Source organism: Coccinella septempunctata, chromosome 2, assembly GCF_907165205.1.
Source record: "Coccinella septempunctata chromosome 2, icCocSept1.1, whole genome shotgun sequence".
In the NCBI taxonomy this organism is placed as follows: Eukaryota; Metazoa; Arthropoda; class Insecta; order Coleoptera; family Coccinellidae; genus Coccinella; species Coccinella septempunctata.
In genome coordinates, this window is record NC_058190.1 from 43463568 (window position 1) to 43477221 (window position 13654).

The window sequence follows — 13654 nt, forward strand, 5'->3', positions numbered from 1 at the left end:
TAAATTACACCACGCACCTATTAAACTTTTCAGACAGTGTAACAAACAAAAATTATTAAATTTTTTAGTTCCCAACAAAATCACGTTCAACCCTCACACTTCCGAACTGTTCTGATGGCGGCCAAAATGGAGCCGCCTCTAGTTGTGCTTTGTTACAAGTATGTCGCAAGTTATTTACGATACCGGTAGCACGAAATTTGAATTGAAATATTTGAGGAGGTTCAAGTCTCCTACCTGAGTAAGTCTTGCGGACTCCCCCTAGAAGATACAATTTTCTGGAAAGTTCGAAGTAAAATCAAACTATAAAATTTTGTTCAACATTTCATTCGAATAAAATAACTAGTACGAAATACAACGATCCAAAATAATAATAATTCTTATCGAATAATTTACAACTTTTAGAATGTGTTCGTTTCCTCGACGGTGTTGAAATTCTCACGGGCAAGCGAGTTGTGGAAATTTCTCTGATATCCGCTTTTTTCGGTAATATTTTAAACAGTGCCAATTTTATCTCCTGCGAATACTTCTTCTTCCATTCTATATTACTTGCGATCCTCTCCAAGATCAGATTCGTCTTCTCTTTGTGATCTTGGAACATCTCATTCTGAAATACTTGCTTCAAGTGATCTAGACTTTGCGTTTCATGCAGTTGATCGGATATTTCGAGAATTTGTTGTACGAAAACCCCTGATCCATCGGGCTCTTCGAGAACAGGCTCGATGTCCCGGATAACGCTCGGTATTGAATCGATCAGCATCATTTTGGTTTTCAATAAATCGAGTAGTTCTCGTGTATCATTTCGGAATATTCTTCTAACAGATTTCGGGAATTCGGTTTTTGTTGAGGGTTTACACAGCAAACCGACCCTTAGGTCCTCAATTAAGTCTTTGCTCACATCTTGATCCAGTAGGCTTGAAAGATATTGACCGTTCTCTTCTGGACCGTTTTTAACGGCCAGGCAGAAAACCAATGCTCGTATATCTTCATTCAGCGTAAGGTTCGGGAAAGAATCTTTGAATTCTTTGAAAAGTTCGAGTACCACATCCATACAGCCTAGAATACCGGAATCACAGGCCAACCTTATGATTATTTCCCTGAAATGTTGTTTTTTCCTAGATAAACCTTCGAACTCGAAAAGTTCTTCGGAAAAATAGGGTTGCAACAATATTCTAGTGTATTCTTCCTTCAATCCAACTATGGACCATGATAACCAGTCTAGTTTCTCCAAATACGCCACTGCAGCTTTCCACACCTCTGGGTTGGTTTCGTGTTTCAAATATAAAAGAGTTGTCAACATTGAGCTGTGTGAGAGGAGACCATTGTACGCTAGATGCCCTGCATCAAGGATGAGCTTGTAGCGGTCCCAGAAGGGTAACATTTCGAAAAGCGACTCATCATTCAAAGTTTCAGTTATGAGTTCCCAGTTGGTTTCGTCATATTTAACTATGAACATACTCGTTGACTGAAGGTTGATCAAAATCCAATCCGAAGACCTCAATTGATCGATAACAAGAGGTTCCCTGGGACACTTCATCCATATTTTCGGGACTGTATTCTTGAATTTTTTTTCACAATTTGTTGTGTAAGATATAGGTATCCACCAGCAACCCTCATCCTTCTCTTCTATTTTGTTGTGAGAAAATGTTCTTTGTTCAAGTGTTGCGGTTCCCTTAATGTAATCTCTGGTTACCTCAACTATGGGGTATCTTTTTTGCTTGGTCCACGAGCTGAATACTGTACTGATATCTAGATCTTTCGGAAAATCTTCCGGTGGTGTTGTTTCTTTTAGTGCTACCCATAGATCTTCTTCATCGAAGTTTTGATACTTGAATTTGTTCAGAAGATACTTGATCGTTTTCTTAAAATCTCTCATACCCAGGGACATTTGTATCATTCTAGTTAATAAATTTCCTTTTTCATAGGTTCCATCAGTATACATTTGCATAGTATGGAAAATATTTGTCGGACAATAATCCAAGCTTATCGGGTAAGAGAACTTTTGATCGATGGTGTTCTCGATCTCTTCTGCTATAATTGAATCTCTCCTTTCAGAACCATATTTTTCTCTCAACATACTCGTGAAATAGTTATTTATTCCTTCTTTCAGCCAAAGTTCTGCAAAGCATTTCATAGTTATCAAATTTCCAATCCACATATGAACCAATTCATGGGCAATAATATACAATATCCTTTTTTTTCCCATAGAACCTTTTTCAGCAATGATTAGTCCCCAATTCTCACAAGCACCTGCAAATTTGGGAAATAAGAGATCATCAGAAAAAATCAACTTGAACTTATTTTCATTATATTTACGATTTTTTCGCACATTTGTTCTTAAGACAAAACTCTGATTTCCGAAGGAAGAAAGCTACAAACTATGAATTTTCAGGGTTGATTTGGGTTCCTTATGAGTCGGTTAAGTTTGACAATGGGAGGAATCCGTTTGATGGTTTCGGAGTTACATATTGCTTCGATTTGTTCCCTATGAAAGAAAATATCGATCCTGAAGAGTACCTATACAAATATTGCAGAATTTTGTCATAATCGTATCACTGGAAATAAAACGAAAAGTTCAAACAAAATTTACTTCTCAGGAGCTATTCGCTGGATGACAATAAAATATTGCAAGATGTTATTTTAGGGCCTAGAGTCAATTTTATTTATTCACTCAATATTAATGAATTTTTTTTGGGAGTACTAAGCCCTGGTTGAAGGAGTTAAGATGGGTCTGGATATAAAATTGAATAAGCATGAAAAAGCTCGTCACTTCGTAATGCCTTCCTCATTTTTTAAGGAATATGCTGTAACTAGCAGTTGAATGAGTTTTCTCTTATTCAAGAAGCTATATACTCTGTACTGTCTATTTTTCATTGTAGAATCAATAGAACTATAAGCGAGATTTAGTCCCCAAGTTTTCATCGAATTAGTTTTCAAGGAACTCTCACCCGAATTGTTTCACTTTTTCACTGATTACGTTTGTGAAGAAGAAAATTCATTCATTTCCTAGATGCCTTTAATTTCATTGTATTACAGTACAAAGATCTTCTACTGAAAAGATTTCGTTCTTACGAAAGCGTGGAAGAGCCACAATATAATCAAAAATATGTTTTGCTCAATTCCGACATTAAAAAAAAAACTCTATTCAGTGTCTACTCAATATAGGGTTTTCTATGCCGAAATATATCATTTTCCGATAAGCAGAAGCATTAATGATAGGACGTAATATACAGGGTCTTTCACGAGGAACCTCATCCATATTTATACGGGAAACTACTGAACGTATTTTCATGAAATTCAGCACTTATAAGTATTTCACGATGCTGATGAAATCTAAAATATTTTCAAGGCATGAGCACCTCCGGTTTTTCCGGAAATGACGTCAACTTCCGTTTTTCAAATTAGAACACCATTTTTTTATTGCAGAAATAGATTCCTTAGAAAATTTCAAGTTATTTTGATGTAACATTTTTCAGTTTTGGTTGAAAAATTCTCTCTGAGCGGGAAAATTCGAAAAAAAAATCGAAAATAGAGCTCCGCTGAAACAAGAAAAACTTCGAGGTTTTTGGATGGAAAATTTTCATTTTTGGGATTTTTCAAGATGTAAGATTGATGTATCCACTTTAAAAATCGAAATCGCGATTCATGATACAGGGGGTGAAAAAATCGCTTTCAAAGTTAGGGATGACAAATCGTGAAAAATCAATTTTTTCAAATTAGAACCCCATTTTTTTATGGCAGATATTGAATCTACATTAAAAAATAATGTGAGTGTATGCATCACACCCTCGCCCTAAGGTGGATATTTTCTGAGTTATTCACAAAAAACTGTTTTTCGTCTTGAATTTTCAGCTATTTCTTTTCCCTTCACGCCAAAAAGATGAAATTTTCAGAAACTGTTATTTGAACCATGCTGTAGATTTTTCACCCCTTCTTGAAACCGACTTCAAGTTACTATTAGGAGAACCATGGCAAGCTCTCGCAGTTATAACTAGAGAAGATGCTCAAAGTTTTGACCGTTAATTTCTAGACATTTATTTATACGTCTCAGGAATGCTTCGTGCGTTGCTCTTCTTATTTCATCGGGAGGAAGAGATCTGCAAAAGTGTTTAAAAACCAAATTGAGTTTCAAAACTATGAATCTAAAAATCTAAACAAACCTGAACGCATTTCTGACTCGTTCAATATATGGGTGAGGTTCCTCGTGAAAGACCCTGTATATTCGTTGCTGTTTCAACGAATTGTATATTATGGTTCCCACATGTACAAATAATGTGATTTTTATGTAAAAGGGTTGTTCTTTTATATTCCTTTTTCGAGTATTCTACTTGATGATAGAAGCTTTCCCTCTATGAATAAATAAGTTGAAATCACGAGAGAGTGAAAAAAATATTTTCAAAATATTTTGTGGCCTTTCTACGCCTTCCTATGTTATAATTCCCACTCTAAAATAAAAAGTTTTTCTGCGATCAATAATTTACTCGAAAAAAATCACGATTACAAAGCACAGTGCAGTGAAATAATAGTTCGCATCGAATAATTCACAGGAAGAAGGAGGTTTTCTCACAGGCTTATCAGTTTGTCCTGGAACACGAGTTGTGGTTGTTTCTTCGGTGTGATTTTTGCTCCGTAAAATTTTCAATAACGCCATTTTGATCTCTTCGGAATAATTCGTCTTCCATTCCACATTACTATTGATTCTCTCCACGATCATATCCGTTTTCTGTTTGAAAACTCGAAACTTCTCCTCTTCGAACAGACCTTTCAAACGGTTCAGTATTTTAGGCTCATGAATCTGACTGGATAGTAGGAGAATTGAATCTACGAAAACTGCAGTTGCATAACGATCTTGCAGAATGTTTTCGAGTTCCTGGATTATGCTATCTACTGGATCTATCGCCAAGCTTTCGGCTTTTAAAAGCTCGAATATTTGATTTGTATCATTTCGGAAGATACTACCAGTAGATTTTCCAATTCTAGGTTCGTTTTTAAGACACAAAAAACTGGCTTGGAGGTCAGGCAATAAATCCATTCCCAAGTCCACTGACTTCAACAAATTCAAGATAAACTTCGTGTTTTCTTCCGGACCATATTTTACTGCAAGGCAGAAAACCAGTGCTCGAAGATCTTCATGCAGTGTTACGTTCGGGAAAGAAGTTTTGAATTCATCGAAAAGTCTAAAAACCTCCTCTGTACACACTTGAACACCGGATTCACAGGCTGTTTTTATAATTAGTTCGTTGAAATTCTGTTCTTTTTTTGATAAGCACTCGAAATCGAAAATTTTTGTGGAAAAATGGCGTTGAACCAATATTCTCATATATTCATTCTTCAATTCAATTATGTCGTTTGATAACCAATTCAGCTTGGAGAGGTATGTCAGAGCAGCCCTCCACACCTCTGCGTTGGTTTCATGTTTCAAGAACAGAAGAGTTGTCAACACTGATTCATGTGAAAGAAGTCCGAAATGTGAAAGATAAGATGCATCGAGTACAAGCTTGAATCGATCCCAAAATGGTATGACTTCAAAGATCTCATCATTTGTTAGAGTATCCGTTATGAGGTTCCAGTTGGTATCGTCATATTTAACTATGAACATACCAGCTGACTGAAGGTTGATTAGGATCCATTCTGATGGCTTTAAGTCAGATATAACAAGCGGTTCTTTTGGACATTTCAACCAAGTTTTGGCGGCTGTATGGTCGTGATTTTTCTCAGATTTCGTAGTGTAAGATACAGGTATCCACCAGCAGCTGTCCTCGTCTCTGGAGTAAAATCTCCTTTGCTGCAGTTTTGCTGATCCGGTATCGTAATTTCTGTTAACTTCAACCAGAGGGTATCCGACTTGCTTGGTCCACGAGCTGAAGACCTCATGTATGTCAGCTTGTTCCGGGAAATTTTCTGATTTCGATGTTTCTTTGAGTGCCGCCCCTAGATCGTCTTCATCGTAGTTCTTATACGTGAATTTCTTCAGAAGTACCTGCATCGTTTTCTTGAGATCGTTTATGCCCAGAAACTTTTGAAACATTCTTGTAAACAAAGCACCCCTATGATAGGTATTCTGGCCATACATATCCATAAGCACATCCTTATCATCCGGACAATATTCTAGGCTCAGTGCTGTAGTAGAGAACTGAGCCATGAGGGTGATGAAATCATCTGCGATAACGGAATCCCCAATTTGCTCTTCATAAAATTCGTCTTTCAAGATATTTGTGTAGTACGTCGTTAGTCCTTCTTTTAGCCAAAGTTCTCCGAAACATTTCATTGTCATTAAATTTCCAATCCACATATGTACCAGCTCGTGAGCGATAGTACCCAAGACCGCCTTTTTACTATGTACTGCTGTTTCTTCAGCAATGATAAGTCCCCAATTCTCTTCTGCACCTGCAAATTTTGGAGATTAGAGATCATCAAAGCAAATCGAATGAACCTTATTTTATCAACAATAGATGTGGCCGATACTGAACTATATGATTTTCACTACGTATTTTCTGAATTATTACACGTCATCGTCTCCAGGTATTATATTTATTCATTGGGCGAATTTGGAACTGTGTATATCCAATACTGATGAGTCTCACTCTTGAGAGATTAAATTATTTTTTTATAATGACCTTTTCCTTCACCACATATTCCATCAACAATGATGAATATGAACTAGGTAAGAACTATCAGCTAAGATGGTTTTTCAAGAATGATTCTTTGCAGTCACATTTGGCCAGACCAAATAAGGACAAGTTTTCAAAAGCTGCGTCAATCTTATCAGGAGCACAGTGAAACCTTTTATCATATTATATACAGGATACGACTGAACGGATCTACGAGTCTCAAAATGCCATGAAAAAAGATGAGAGTTGGAGAAAAACGGTTTTATTTATCATTATATATATCATTATAGTTTTGGTACTCAAGTTTTAAAACGATATAGCTAAGAAGTCGCAAATGAGCAAACCATGTCCCTTCTCAGTGAGAACATTCGCCCCATTAACATCTGCCTCAAAACAGAGATTGAAATTCGAGCTATGTATATGTATCACTAAGAACTTTCTGTGACGATAACATTGTTCTTTTCGGAAAAGTGAGGGCCTATCACTCCACTCCACTTTAGGTGCGTGAATTGGATTTTCATGGAGTTGACGAGGGTTAACAGCAGCCAGTAATGGAAATTCGAAAATGTGCCTCATCGAGTCATCACTACTGAAAAAGTTTTTATTTTCCGACACATTTCGGTCCAAATCATGGTGACGACTAAGAACTACAGACCCTAAGGAACACATAGAGCTCTTGCGGACCTACCTGCCTTCACCACAGCCCGAGCATGACCTTTCCAATACGAAATTCTTCAATGGGTTCTGCCGCACCCTATAATATGATAGGAAGTGACTTGAAATATTGACTCAGCTTATCCCTTGGTCTGGACAACAAAATGATGATGTATGGCGTAATCTACACAGAACAGCGAAATTGCAAATTTCGAATATCACAAACAATAATGAATTATTCCGATCGCTGTTTTTTTTTGGGCCAAAAAAATCGAACATGCCTTTGACATGCCAGACTTTCATAAAAATAACTGGTGTTCATAGAGTGATTGGGATGACACTAGGGGAATTTTCTAGGAAAACTCAAAACGCATCCAGGATGCGATGAATGGATTATTAACTACCACAATCGATAATTTATTCGAATAAAGTGAAGAAAACTAAGCACAATGCAGACCAATAACAATTCCTGCCAAATAATTTAGAAGATCTTGAAGACATTCTTCGTGTTTCAACTGGTTTGGAGCTCCTAGCGGGGATAAGCTTGGTGGAACTTTCCTCACTCTGATTTTTTCTCCCTGTAATTTTCAACAATGCCAATTTTATCTCCTCCGAATACTTTTTCTTCCACTCGATATTGCTTCTGATCCTCTTCAAGATCCGATTTGTCTTCCATTTGTCAATTAGAAACATCTTATTTTCAAATAGACTCTCCAAGTGGTTGAGCATTTCCTTTTCATGAATTCGATCGGACATTTCGAGGATTCCATCAACGAAGATCTTGGGTCCGTCAATTTCTCGCAGAACGGGTTCGATATCCTGGATTATGCTTGATACTTGATTGATCTTCATCTTTCTGGTAGTGAATAATTCTATTATTTTCCTGGAATTCTTGGAAAACATTCTTCTTGCTGCTGTATCAGGTTTTTGTTCTCTACAATGCAAGGACCACAATGCGTCATTTCCTACATCCCCTCCTGAATATTTGTCATATAAATCCATGAGAATCATACTATTCTCTTCTGGGCCATGTCTATTGGCGAGACAAAAAACCAGCCTCCGAGTAGGTCTATCCTTCAGCGTTATTGTCTGGGAAGAATTTACGAACTCGTTGAAAAGTCTAAGAGCCTCGTCGATACATTTTACAATACCAGAATTACAAGCTGTTTTTACAATATGTTCCCTGAAATCCTGTTCTTTCTCGGATAAACCCCCCAACTGGAACATTTCTTCAGAAAAATGGGTCTGAACCAAAGTTTTCATATAATCATCCTTCAATACAGTTATGTCCTTCGATAACCAATCCAGATGATTGAAATATTCTAGAGCAATGGACCAAACCAGTGCGTTTGTTTCGTGTTGCAGGTATAGAAGAGTTGTCAGCAATGATTCATGGGAAAGGAGTCCGAACTGTGTGAGCTGATTTGCGTCCAGGATGAGCTTGAATCTATCCAAAGATGGAATGTCTTCGAGGCGCGACTTATCACTCAGAGTTTTAGTTATAAGGTTCCAGTTGGCGTCATCATATTTAACTATAAACATGCCCATGGTTTGAAGGTTGACTAATATCCATTCCGAAGACTTCAATTCCTTTATAACGAGAGGTTGCTTGGGACAAGTCATCCATATTTCCGCTACTGTATTCTTTGAGTTTTTCTCACATTTTGTTTTGTAAGTTATAGGTATCCACCAGCAGATTCCCGCATCTTTATCTGGTTCTTCAGAGTGAAATATTCTTTGTTGCAATGTTGCGGTTCCGCTAGTGTAATCTCTGGTTACCTCAACTATGGGGTATCCTTTTTGCTTGGTCCATGATCTGAAGACTTCATGGAAACTTAGGTGATTTGGAAAATTTTCAGGAGGTGTTGTTTCTTTCAGAACCTCCCATAAGTCATCTTCATCGAAGTTTTGAAATTTGAATTTGTTCAGAAGAAGCTGTATTGGCTTTTTCATATTCGTCAAGCCAAGTGTCATTTGTATCATTCTAGTGAATAAACTTCCCTTGAAATAAGTATCCTTTCCATAAGCTTTCAAAATTGTGCTTTCATCGGTTGGGCAATGTTCGAGGCTCAGTGGTCCAATATCCGTTTGACCCATGATACGCGTGAACTCATCTGCAATATCTGAATCCCTACTTGTGGTTTCTTCGAATTTATCTGTCAGAATACTATCGTGATAATTTGTTATTCCCTCTTTGAGCCACACCTCTGAAAAGCATTTCATAGTTATTACATTTCCTATCCACATATGAACCAACTCGTGAGCAACAATTTGCAATACTTGATCTTCCTGTACGGCTTTCTCTTCGGCAATGATAAGTCCCCAATTCTCACAAGCACCTGCAAATTAGAATTGATCAGAACGAACTGATGGGGCCAGAGTTATTCCTATTCATAGTTCGAGTTTTGGAATCCAGAAGGTTATACTAATTAATGTCGCATGATTCTCGAAGAACGACCATTTCTCTTTGATTTTATTTTTAAGATTTCTTCATTCAGCGTTTATTTTTTTTCGATAGATTCTTCAAATCTCAAGAAGGATGAACCGGACATGACTAACCTACCGAAAATGAATAACCAACTAGTTGAAACAGGGCTGCTCTTTGCCCAGATGGTTGCATCCTTTTTTCAGGATTAGAGAATTCAAATTAGGAAAATTCACTACAATGTAACATCGATTTCAGCCCACTTTTCCACCAGAAGTTTCACTACTTTTGATGAATTGTTCAGAACAATATTCCTTTCATTCCATGCTGCCTTAGTGAGAAGCAGAGCCTGCAGAATATGCGTCCATAGTTTGACTCCAGTACTCATCCAATTAAAAAATAAGCTTTTGTATGAAATAGCAGTCTCTACAATCTACGGAAAGTACCTATGTTATCGGTACTTTTGAAGCTAAGGTGATCAGGTAATAACAAAGCTTTAGGATCCATTGGAAGAAAGCAAAATGCTTATATTGAATTGACGTGGCCAATGGGTACTTGAATTAATCCAAATGCATATATTTTCACTAGGTGACTCTTTAAGCACTTCACGTGTTTCGCTATCACAATAACATCTTCAGGTCGTTGAAGATACACCTTCATCCATCTGAAGAAGCTCAGTGGCATCGAGTAATTTATAATACCCAGTTATAGTGGAATTCACCCATGCTAGTGAAAATCATTTAATTCAGTTTCAATTTCCGAAATGGTTATAGTAACTCATACTAATGTTGACACCCAATAACCAATAACTAAGATCTAGGTAGCATCTTATGACTTGAAACACATAAAGTTCAAACACAGTGTCATACTTACTGTGCCTATGATTTTTCTGATTTTTAATGGTAATGTTGAATTTATTTACCAAATGACTTCATGAGTCATCGGGTAGGTGAGACATTTCAAGTAGAAAGTCTTTCATATATATAAATTTTTTTCGACAATATCATAGTTTTGTCTCAGGTTTTTTGGCGGAGAAACCGGTTCATTCGAGCTGATTTTTTTTTATGTTTATACTCCTTCTCCTACCTTGGCCGTCTTATTGCACTGCTATAACGTCAATGAGTGTGTGTTGACAGTACAGATTACAGAGAAGACGACCGAAAAAGCTAATGGCACACGAAGAAGGCCAACAGGCCAACTCACACGTACCACAGTGTTTCAAGCTAGGCTAATACCAGGACTCCCGCAAGAAAAACTTTCGTAGAATCAACTCAACACTAAGAAGCTCCTTCAAATGCCAATACGTAAGCTTCAGGTCATTGTGGGCATGAGCCTGTCAGCGGAAAAAAAATTATAGACTTATATTAACAGCCGATCATACACTATGCTAATCTTCAGAACTGGCCAGCCTAAGTGGGTCGCATCTTCGTCGAAGAAGATATAGCAAAGAAGGTGCAATATCAGATTGGAAGTACTTGGGTTTCTTCAGTAGCGCCATACGCCACCTCACACTACGTGCATTCTCGTGAAATTAGGTGGTACCGTGCAATAAATTTAAATGATTTACTCCTGATTCACTAACTTGACTAACTCGTTAAAGTGTCTTCAGCACTTCCAATGGTATAGACATTTTCGCACAAAAGTTGAAGTCATTTTAATCTAACTTCACCCATTGTCCAAAAGCTACGCTACATCTAATACTAGTTCTGTCAGTGAGTTTGACTTTGCCTACGTAATTACCCTTCCGATCGGCTTCAAACGGTATTGCACCTCATTTGTTATATCTTCTTCTATAGGGTATTTCTGATCAGCTGACATTTGGGATTAAGGCTCTGAGTATCTGTACCTCTATCTGAGATGACCCCAGGCTTCATACACATGAAAATCAGCGAATCGGATCAAACGAAGCATAAAATTTGAGACATAATGTAAATGATCATAGTACCTGCGAAGGTTGGATAGGAATTCACCACCAGGAAGTCAAGCTTGGGAAGTTCGTACTTCATCTCGAAGTAGTCCTCGAGATAGCTCAACATTTCCACTGACTTCTTCAATGCGTACTCATGAGGAATATTCGATAGAGGTGGATACCAAAACGTGATCTTGCCTGAAGTTATATTTTTCATACCGTGGTCTAGGATTGCGAATGCCACCAGGTAAGTAGACATGGTTAAAGTCTTATCAAAGTGTTCCCAAACGTATCCTTCTCTTCCTTCTACAGGCTCGGAGCTCAGTAGTGGCATATTATTCAGGGCGAAAAGCTTTTCATCGTGTCCCATGGTTAACTGGAATGTGGCTTTCATGTGCGGCAAATCAAAACATGGGAACGCCTTTCGAGCCCAGGTCGGTTCAAAATGTGTGTTCGCAAGGGTGCCGTATGTGTGATCTGCATTCATATACCAATTTTTATAGAATCCATATGGTGACTGTGTTAGATTAGCTGTAAAGGCGAATATTCAATAAATTAATAGGCATAGGCAGAAAGAATTAGACAGAATTTAAGTTATTTCAAACACCCTTATGGTAGTTCTTCAAATACAGATTTGTTTTTTTATTTTTATTTATATTGTTTTTTCTATTAATGTTTCATTTTCTAGTATATCTTCAACTAATTACTGAGCTCCAATTCAATTGATGGAAGGCGATTTTTTCTTGTTTTTTTCGTATTTATTCCATTTGGACAACTGAGTTTGGAAAAAGTCCATTTAACTTTAGGGAACCATTGATTCAAAAGTTACGCCCCTCCGATTCCAATGTTTAGTCTGCCTGGATGACATTTATGAGTCAAGAGCATTTGCTCGTATAACTACATTGCTATAAATCCTCTGTTGCTCTGAAGATAGCGAAGGATGCCAATGCGTCTTTCTCCAAAGAGACTGAAGGTCTCAGTTGGTTCACCGATGGCTCTGTGTTGTCAACAGGGACTGGAGTGCGGATTGTGGACCTTGATTCAACCAAAGAGGTTCCTGTTGCATAGTGCGGTCTGAGCACTATTCTTGTCTGTACACTGAAGAATATTCACATAGGAACTCCGGACTACGCATCTACATATTTGTTCATTTGTTCACCGCACTGATCAAAAATGGCCTCCAGAATAGATTTAACTTTTCGAAGTGGCGTAGCTTTTGAAATAATGGTTTCCTAAGCTACAAACAACATTCATTGAACTGAGCTCATTTAGATATATAGGATAAGGCTTGTCGTGCACAAAAATCATCGAAGTATAGTAGGGTATGAAATATACAAAGGCGATATTTAATTCATTGTGAATAAATTGTACTCTCGAATGGAATGATATGAGTGAAAACGTGAAAAATACCTTTATACTCGATGTGAATCACATATTTTACATCTTTCTTCAAATTTTCTCCTAAGCTCATCACAACCGTCTGATTTTTTTCATCTATTTCGACACCCGACAACGGTACTGGTATGGATGCTTCCACTTCTTTCACTGTGATTTTATCCTTATCGATAACCATTTCTTGGGCATGTAATTTTATACTGTTCGTCTCTTCCTTGCATTCTGTCAATATATCAACAAATCCTTCAAATGTTGATTCATTAAAAAGAACAAGAATTGTTATATTGTAGTGCTCGGGTTTCACAGGGACCTTAAAGTAGTCTTCGTCTAGAGATTGTGAGGATTCGATGAGAAGGAAGGACAAAATAAATAAAAAATTTATCGACATTTTATTCCTACGGATTACGCTGAATAATATTACGGGTTTGTGACGTATATTTGTCAAATTTGAGTGTACATAGAAAATCGACTCGGTCACAATAAAAATGAATCCTGAGTTAGGTATTATGACGTGTGTTCAAAAATATTCTTCGTCGTGTTCTATTCATTATTTTGGTAATGTTTCCCTAAAATTGCAAAGGGTTGAAGAAGCCACCCCTAAAATTTGTTTCGAAATAAGCTTTTCTTCTTATTCAGATTATGCCATTGGAAAATCCATTTTTG

The 13654-nt window shown here is 37.3% G+C and overlaps 1 protein-coding gene across 1 annotated transcript; it reads right to left on the bottom strand.

Annotated features, from left to right (window-relative positions):
• Positions 1–322: 322 nt before the first annotated feature.
• LOC123307169 lies at positions 323–13428 on the bottom strand. The gene is made up of 6 exons (XM_044889386.1): positions 13007–13428; positions 11633–12127; positions 7682–9601; positions 4479–6384; positions 2515–2552; positions 323–2247 (listed from the first exon to the last, which is right to left on the bottom strand). Exons 1-6 carry the CDS (start codon positions 13377–13379, stop codon positions 323–325), a joined length of 6657 nt encoding a protein of 2218 aa, XP_044745321.1. The 5' UTR covers positions 13380–13428.
• Between the last annotated feature and the right edge of the window lie 226 nt (positions 13429–13654).

Excerpts from the sequence above, each read along its gene's own strand:
- LOC123307169 (XM_044889386.1), bottom strand. The coding sequence starts at position 13,379 with ATGTCGATAAATTTTTTATTTATTTTGTCCTTCCTTCTCATCGAATCC. Across the intron at positions 9,602-11,632 it reads TTCCTATCCAACCTTCGCAG|GTGCTTGTGAGAATTGGGGA; the intron begins GTACTATGATCA and ends TCTAATTTGCAG. Across the intron at positions 6,385-7,681 it reads TTTCTTCACTTTATTCGAAT|GTGCAGAAGAGAATTGGGGA; the intron begins AAATTATCGATT and ends CAAAATTTGCAG.